At 39.1% G+C, this 9,223-nt stretch overlaps 1 protein-coding gene across 4 annotated transcripts in view; it reads right to left on the bottom strand.

Moving 5' to 3' along the window:
* Positions 1-9,223, bottom strand: part of KIF20B (kinesin family member 20B) — a 91,569-nt gene that overhangs the window by 5,624 nt on the left and 76,722 nt on the right. For all 4 annotated transcript variants that reach the window (XR_002771741.1, XM_003783691.3, XM_012801317.2 and 1 more), the window contains exons 29-31: positions 6,482-6,679; positions 1,620-1,721; positions 1,124-1,274 (exon numbers count right to left, since the gene is read on the bottom strand). Coding sequence is in view for 3 of the 4 variants with exons in the window: in XM_003783691.3 (XP_003783739.1) it covers positions 1,124-1,274; positions 1,620-1,721; positions 6,482-6,679 (451 nt within the window). In the remaining variant the exon portion in view is untranslated. The remainder of the gene's footprint in view (positions 1-1,123; positions 1,275-1,619; positions 1,722-6,481; positions 6,680-9,223) is intronic.

Genomic DNA, 9,223 nt, shown 5'->3' with positions numbered 1-9,223 from the left:
GGGCCCAGGCTGGATTTGAACCCGCCACCTTAGGTGTATGTGGCTGGCGCCTTAGCCACTTGAGCCACAGGTGCCGAGCCTGCAACCTGGATTTTGAAAAGCTATATTTTCAGTGATTGTTTGGCCTTAAGTTCTAATAGATGAGACTATTAGATGATCTTTGGGTATAGGAGCATAATGCAAATTAACTACTGAAACATTAAGAGCACTGTGAACCAAGAAAGTTTGGGAACCTATATGGTAAGTAGAAAGTATAGTTTACACAACCTATTTGACTCAGTTCAACTGGCCCGTTTCTAGTCTCTTTTCCTCCTGATTCCTCTTACTTCTGGTCACTAATTCATGCTATTGCTACCACTCAGGTAATCTCACAAAACTCACTTTTCCATCCTCCCTCTCTCACCCCACTGGTCCTGCCACATTTTATAAGCCAGATACATACTGCTACCTGGAATTGCATGTACATCTCATATATTTTTCTCATACTTTACCTGTGTTAAAACCATTTCCTCTGGTGGACGGATGTATGTGCATGAGCATATATGTGCATGTGTGTATGTGTACTATATATTATATTGTAATATAGACACAAGTAATATGTCCACATTGTATTATAAGTAAAAATCACTAAGCATACTGTTTTTACAACTAAAAACAGATATGTATAGAAATATATGTTTTTGACATGCATTAAAAAAGTAATGCTATGTATGCATAGGAAAAACAATATGATAATACCAACAGTGATTCCCTCTAGAGGGTATAATCCTGCCAAAATTTTAATACCCAGGGTAAATCCCATCTCCTCCGTAACATCTTCCAGGCTCCCTACTGAGAATAGCTCTCATCTGTCTGATACTACACTACCACTTTGTTTGAACCTCTATTACCATATTAAGAGCCTGCTCTGGATCAATTACTTAAATATAAACCTTTCTCCTCCAATACACAGTGAACACCAAGGCATATCATCCTTTCATCTACTTCTTCCCACAGTTCCTAGTATAGAACAATGCCTGTTTGAAGTATAATACTCACTGAATAGCTATTGAGTTTATATCCCAATTAGTATTAGAAAGTACCTCACATCTAAAGAGAAAAGGTCATTTAATTTTCTGCAAACCTTTTGACTGTAGAATCGTTGGAGACCGTTGTATGAAGTCTCCAAATTTCTGTAGAGTTCCTTCTTTCTTCTTAGTGGCCAAGTTTACACTAACTGTGGATGCCTGACTTCGTAGAGAGTATATTTTCTTAGATGATGAATGTGTGGAAACCTAATAAACAAACATTTTTTTTTTTATTGTCAGTGAAGAATGTTAGAAGGAAATAATTATGGCCACAGTTGAATTAAAGAGGCCAAAGACAGGTTATGAATTCTCAGGTAGGAAACTTGGGATTAAGTAGAGGATAAAAGGGATGAAAGGGCCAGAGAATGATAAAATGAGTTTGACAGGCAGAGTGTCAAGGTTAGAAGTAAATACATGAAGAAGTACCTGCTACTGGCTAAATACTAAAGTTATATTTCAAGCTGACTGAGATGTACAGGAATCAGAAGATAAATGAATTATAATTGGACACAACTGAATTTCTGGATAACTGCCACAAATTAAAAGACAAACCTTTTGTTCTTTTTTGACAGAAGAATTTCTTTGCTCCAAAACAGGGAATTTCAAATTAGTACTAGGTGTAGTGTTCTTCTTATTTTCACATTTCACCAAGTCCTAGAAATAATGAATTTCAGTACCACTTAATTTATTGACAAAATTTTCTTTCTCAAACTCAAAAAAGATAATCTGTGAAAAGTTACATTCTCATGTAAGATAGTGGTTCTTCACCATGAGCACGTTTGACCTCAGAGGACAATGATAATATCTGGAGATATTTTTGATTGTCTTTGCTGTGGGCAGGGGGGATGTTATTGGGGATGGGCAGAGGCCAGCAATGCTGCTCAACACCCCTGTACAGGATGGCTTCTCAAACAAAGAAGTATCTAGGCTTGGCGCCCATAGAACAGTGGTTACGGCACCAGCCACAATCACCAAAGGTGGCAGGTTTGAACCCGGCCCAGGCCAGCTAAACAACAATGACAACTGCAACAAAAAATAGCCAGGCATTGTGGCAGGTGCCTGTAGTCTCAGTTTCTTGGAAGGCTGAGGCAAGAGAATCATTTGAGCCTAAGAGTCTGAAATTGCTGTGAGCTGTGACGCTACAAGCACTCTACCAATGACAACACAGTGAGACTCTATCTCAAAAAAAAAAAAAAAAAAAAGTATCTAGCCCAAAATGCCAGTTTTACTGGGGTTCAGAAACCCTAACTAAAGGTGTGAATTTTTCACACACATCATAATAATCCCCTTACATGAGCTAAGTGAAACACGTAGAAAGAATAGCACCTTTTATTTCAACTTCAGCTTTAAAATATGGCATGAAAATATACCTACAGTGACCCTAACTCCTAAATACCATATTTTACAATGTATAATGCTGACTTTTGCCCAAATTGTTAAGGGAAAACTAGGGGTGCACATTACATATGGGCAATACTGACTCTGTATCTATACTTTAAAAAAAATTCTTTTATTTATATTTGTGCATTCAGCATATAACTCTAGAAAGCAGCGACTATATCCAAATGCATGGAATGCAACAATTCTGCCCTCTCCACACTACCCCATTCCCTGGCCACCCACTCACTGGGTAAGCATTACAGCCTCAGAGTCCTCTAGCCTGACTTATTAATCACACTACACACTACCTCCGCTGCGATCTTAGAAGTGGGCAACCCATCAACAGCGCTGCAATGGTTAGTTAGCACTGGGGTCTAGGCAACGGGGGACCGGCAGAAATGGCCACACAGTGGTACTTCCTTCTCTCTCGAGAGGCATGTGGCATGGAGTAGGCCAGTGCAGTGAAGCAGGGAGCAAGGCCGGACGGTCCATTAGAGTGGTCCAGACGACCTGAGGCCCGACCTGGCCCACATCCTCTCTTTTCCTATTCCCGACCATGTCTGTTGGTGGGAATGTGGCCGTGGCCACTCTGCTGAGAACCCCAGCAGGCTTATTTCCTGGGAAGCTTGGTGTGAGGGGGGAGGGCCTGGCCTGGCCTGCCCTGCCTCCTGACAGTAAATCCTTGCCCTTTCTGGGCTGCCTTATCTTTGGCACAGCTAGTCCCATCCTGAGGCCCCAGGACACTATGCTGAAGAGGGAGATGCTGAGCTAGGCTCTGGGCGACCTAGGTTCTGAGACCAAGTTCTACTAGTAGCCTGCTGCTCTGACCTCAGGCCTCAGTCCCCGTCAAATTTCTGTCTGTGAGGGTACTTGGCAGCAAAGCACAAAAGCTGAGGGGTAACTGAGCCCATAGATTGTAATTTTGAGCCTACGATTATCTAAACCCCCAAGGTGTTTTGGTAAATTTCCAAACTTAAAAGTAGGAAGAACTATCTACAATAATGGTTAACACAATGGATTCCCAGGTATTTCTCCTGGAGAGTTGATTCAGTGTATTTGGGTATGGTTCATTTTAACTAGTCCCCCGGCTGATCTATAGGGTTTGCAAATTTGGGAAAGGCTGGTGTCATTCAATCTGATGTTAGTGAGTGCCCAAGGTCTGGATGGTTCAAGAAGGTCACGGTCTAGACACTAAACAGAAATGTAAATGCAGAGTACTTTACTAGGGTATCATCAGGGAAGGCTTCCTCTCACAGCAGTATCCTTGTGGCCTCAAGGATCTACCAAGAGGAGCCCAGGGCAGGCAAGGCCAGCTCTGGTCCGTCACAAACACTTTCTGGGAAATAAGCTTGCTGGGGTTCTTGGCAGAGTGGCCATGGCCACATTCCCACCAATGGATAGAAACAGGAAATGAGAGGATGTGGGGACGAAGGTGGGCCATGAGGTGACAGCTGGGGGAGATCAGGCACTCAGGTCATCTGACCACTCGCATCTGTTGCTGGGGTGGTCTCCAGTTTCTCACAGCAGTTGGCTCTATGCCTCATGCCTCTTGTGAGAGGAGGTACCACTGCATAACCACTTTTTTTGCTTTGAAAAATTAGAACAAAATGTTTTTCCTTAAAGTCTGGGCAAAAAATACAGGTGTGCATTATATATGGGAGCACGTTTTACACAACAAATTATGGTAATAGAAGCATCTATGTCTAAGACCTCTCACTGAAACTTGGCAACATAAGAAAAAAAATTCATATCAGCACAGGTAAAATATGAAAATTAACAAATATATAATCTTTCTTCTCTATTAAACAGGCACAGCATATTACTCTTCTTTTCCTCGCATACTCTGATTAAGACAAAGCCTTCTAGGCTTGGTGCCTGTAGCTCAACGTCTAGGGCGCCAGCCACATACATCAAGGCCGGTGGGTTTGAATCCAGCCCGGGCTTGCCAACAACAAAGACAATGACAACCAAAAAATAGCTGGGCATTGTGGTGGGTGCCTGTAATCCCAGCTACTTGGGAGGCTGAGGCAAGAGAATCGCTTAAGCCCAAGAGTTTGAGGTTGCTGTGAGCTGTGACGCCATGGCACTCTGCCCAGGGTGACAGCTTGAAACTCTGTCTCAAAAAAAAAAAAAGCCTTCTATAGATAAATTCAGTGAAGTAAACTACTGCAAATCCTAATTGTACCAAAGATCATAGCATTAAAAAAGGGAAAAGAGGCAGGGAGGGGAGAGAAGAGCAGGAGAGGGGAGAAAAAATCATGACAACCTCAGAATCCAAGTTACCAAATAGAAGTTGTAAGGGTCATGAGAAGCAGATTCTATAGAAGGGGACAGACAGTAACCAGGGGAAGCAAATGAAGGAAGATTAGGGTGGCGCCTGTGGCTCAAAGGAGCAGGGCACCAGCCCCATATGCCGGAGGTGGCAAGTTCAAACCCAGCCCTGGCCAAAAACTGCAAAAGAAAAAAGAACAAATGAAGAAAGATTAATGCTAGGCCACCACACTCAAGAGTGTTCAGTAAAGAGGTCTTTGGAATAGTCACTAAATTAAAATATAGTATTGTGGCTCGGCGACCGTAGCACAGTGGTTACAATGCAAGCCACAATACACCAAGAACCCGGCCCAGGCCAACTGAACAACTGCAACTAAAAAATAGCTGGGCATTGTGGTGGGCGCTTGTAGTCCCAACTACTTGGGAGGCTGAGGCAAGAGAATAGCTTAAGCTGGGGAGTTTGAGCTTGCTGTGAGCTGTGATGCCACCGCACTCTACCGAGGGCAAAATAGTGAGACTATCTCAAAAAAAAAAAAAAAGAAAGAAAAAAAAATACAGTATTGTATAAATGATTTTCGCGAGAACCTATATACACAATTTGTTATAGTAGTGAAGATCTATAAAAATCAGTTAAAAATTTTAAGTTTCTACATGATGCATCTATAACAATCTGTACATCTTCTCTGAAATACCCATGAAGGGTATATACCAACAGTAAAATAAAACATTTGCATTTTAGCCTTCTTGATCACTATCCTCAATTTCTCCTTTTCCATTGAAAATGTAAAGAAAAAGTCAAGACAGATGATAAACTCAAATACTTAATGTTTTAATGTGTAGAAATAAAGTTAACTAACAAGACTCTACAAAGCAATTTCTTAAGGCGTATGTATCGTAGGAAAACTACGCTAAATAATATTCACTCAACAAATTTATTACCTGACAGAAAGCCTCAGGAGTATGGTTAATAATATTTCTGCTCTTCCACCAGCTTGAAAATATACTACTCTTTAAAGGAGTAAAAGAAAGTTAGAGAGAAAGTTACTTTGCCAGAGAGTGTATAATTAGTTTTAAACTTAAAACAAGTTACCTTAAAAATAAATGCTACCTTTACTATGTATCTACCATATACAGAGCATATTAAACAGCATACATTTTAAGCATATCAATCCATCATTTCAAAAAGGAGAAAAAAGGATCAGAAAGCTTATGGAACTTGCCAAATCTGCTGGGCAGGGGATATAGTAGGTTTGGCAGCTGTACCATCACGAAGCTGCAGTAAAAAGAAGTAAAGATAATAGCCTACCACTACGTAGAGGCCCAAATTTTAATACTGGCTGACAGAAAAACAATTTCTCTTCCACGATTTTAGTTAAATCACAAAGATTGTACTGAAGCAAGTTAGTCATTTTTGTGTCTGAATCAACCCTTTTTTTCTTTCACTGGAGGGAAAGTGACTAAGTGTGAAGAGAACTGGTATATATAAATAGCTCTCCTGTAAAATCTACCATCATTTAGATCTATCACAGTTTAACTGAAACAAAGGATAACCTATCTGTTTTAATATCCACAGCTCTTTGTCTGAGGACTATTAAACCATGGTGATATTCTGAAAGGGTATAAAATACACCATGAATTACGATGTCGGTCTCTTAACAGTAGCAACTACACAGAGGACAGAAGTGCAGCGGAGCTTAGCTTGCACTGTAACTGAGCTTAATAATAACAAGACTGTAAAATTTACTCATCAATTAAGTATTTACCTCCTCCATTTCATTACTCTTCCTCTTCCGGGTCTTGGAAATCTTAACTGTCACTGGTGTGGTAGAACCAGGGTGTTTCACTGCCATTTTGTTTGGCCGTAAAGGTGTAAACTGAATCTCTAACTCAGGTTTTGGAAATCGAGTACTTTGATCATTTTCTGTTGACACTTCACAAGAGTCAAGGACTACAGATCCATCCTATAACAGAATTAAAAAGGAAAAAAATTACTTATAAAATATAAATTTATAAACCACAAAGAATCCTCTCAAACATCTGTTCAAGACAATGGATTGGGAAAAATAAAAAGTATGCTAGGCTATAGCAGAGGCAAAATGAGTTATCATCTGCCCTCTTCAGGTTTACACATGGCATCTTAAAACTGGGGGAAAGAGATCAGTATTTCCCAAACTGTGTGATACTAAGAATTACCTAGGGAATTTGTTTAAAAGATTCCTGGATCCTACATATGCCACAAACATATAAATCATAAATCTCCAAGGGAAAAGGCTAGGATTTTTAACAAGGACTCTAATTATAGTAAATTTAAGGTTGGCTGCAAATTCTTTGCTTCTCCTCCTATGAGAAATAAAGTTTCCTTCCTCTTTCCTTCAATCTAGGCCTTAATGATTTCTATGACCAATAATAACAAGAAGTTGAGAAATAACATTATGGTCTTTCTAAGGATCAATCATAAAAAGCATTGCAACTCCCATCCCATCCTTTTGAAACACTTTTGAAGTACTTCTATTCAAAATGCCACATTTCAGAATCCAGCTATGAGAGGTCCAGGTCCAAACCACAGGCAGAGGCCACATATAAATCCAGTAGAACTTCCAGAATCAACTACCAGCTAAGTGAATGAATCATTTTGGACTTTCAGCCCAGTTAAATACATTGATTTTCATGAAGGCAAGAAAAATACAAAATAGCACAACAAAATGATTCTCAAAACTGTGGAATATACAGTAACTGATGGAATTATACATAGGAAATTGGAATCAAGAGGCTTTTGAACAATATATATAAATTTACAGAAAAAAAAAATGTTCCATTATACATGTCTGCCCAAGCTATAAAGAATTAAAACTCTTTCTGGTCCAATGTTGGACCTCATCCGACATAATGATTTTCTTGCTCTGCTCCAGTGTCAGAAGATTTGATACATTTTTTTTGTGCCTCTCATTTCACAACAAAAGGTCAGTGACAATGCTGAGTACATTCTTTGGTGCTCAAATACAGCTGATCACTGGTTATAGGAAGAAACAGCTTGTTCAGTTTGAAAAAACTGACAGTTAATTTAGCATACACAAAGTTTATGGGAAGAGTAGACAGAGCTGATAAGTATTGTGGATGTTACAGATTTACAAGGGGGTCCTAAAATAGTGGAAGAAATGATTCTTCTGGCTGATGGAAGTTGCAGTTGTGAACAGCTAAATCCTTTACCCATTAGATAAGAAGGAGAGAGAAGAAAAAGTGCAGACACACCTTTCTTATGGGAGAAATCTCATCACTCAGCTTGTGAGCAATGTGAGAAATAGAAATTCAAGAAAGAGGGGAAGATCATTATTTTCTGACATTTAGGAAGGGCAAAATGGGAAGATACACTTTATAATACAAACTGAAAAAGATCAACAAAGGATTGCATGGTTTACACCAGAAGAAATGAGAAAGGCAGGAAGAGAGAAACCATTTTCTACTGCGAGACATGCAAGAGGAAACCTGGACTTTATCCTGGAGATTGCTTCAAGAAGTATCACACTCAAAAAATTATAAACAAAAATAAACAAAAAAACTTTAATTATTTCATATTACTTAGAATAGATAATAAAATTATCAGATGAGTTCACATTTATGTTTTTGTCTTTTAAAACTATAGTATAATTATAAGTAATCCATCAACCTTCCCATCCAAAATAAACAAGAGCTGGAGAGTATGCAGGTGGCAGAAAAATTGGATTGGAATGTTAAACCTTGTTTGTGGATGAAATTCAACTTTTCCACAAACTTTATGATTTATATTAGTCACTAAGGTCAAAGTTAATTAATTCACTCTACCAAGAACTATTAAGGAAAGAAAAGTCAATAGAAAAGGAATGGTTTGTGTATTTTCCCAGATTAAAATGCCCTTCTCAGTTGGGTATGATGGTGTGTGTCTGTAATTACTGATACTAGGAAAACTGAAGCAGGTGGAATGCTTGAGTTCAAGAATTCGAGTCTAGCCAAGGCAACATAGCAAAACCCTAACACTTAAAAAGAGAAGAAAAGCTCTTTCATTTCCAATCTTTGCTTAGTAAACTACTATTTACCTTTAAGATTCAGTATATCACCTCTCATCCACAATCATTCAGGTAAGAGTCTTTGCATCTTCTTTGGTGTTCCTTATAGCACTTACTTCGTATTTCTATCATTATACCCATACAGTAAGGTCAAACAAGTCCTTCATTTATTTATCTGTATTACTAGATTCCTTACTCCTTGAGGATAGTACTCATATCTTATGGTTGTATCCTCAGAGCTTAGAAAGGTTCCCCAAACCAAATTCTCCCAATAAATGTGTTTAAAAAATAAAATTTAAGAAGTAATTTTATCTTCAAAAATTTTAAGTGACAGAGAATTTTCATCTATTTCATATTTTATTTAAGAATCTCTACATTGGCACAGTGCCTGTGGCTAAGGTGCCAGCCACACACACCTAAGGTGGCAGGTTTGAATCCAGCCTGGGCCCGCCAAACAACGATGGC

The sequence above is a fragment of the Otolemur garnettii genome, unplaced genomic scaffold, assembly GCF_000181295.1.
Source record: "Otolemur garnettii isolate 467f Iridium unplaced genomic scaffold, OtoGar3 scaffold00008, whole genome shotgun sequence".
Lineage (NCBI taxonomy): Eukaryota > Metazoa > Chordata > Mammalia > Primates > Galagidae > Otolemur > Otolemur garnettii.
The sequence above is the reverse complement of the archived record's forward strand: the minus strand, read 5'-3'. Positions and strand labels throughout refer to the sequence as shown.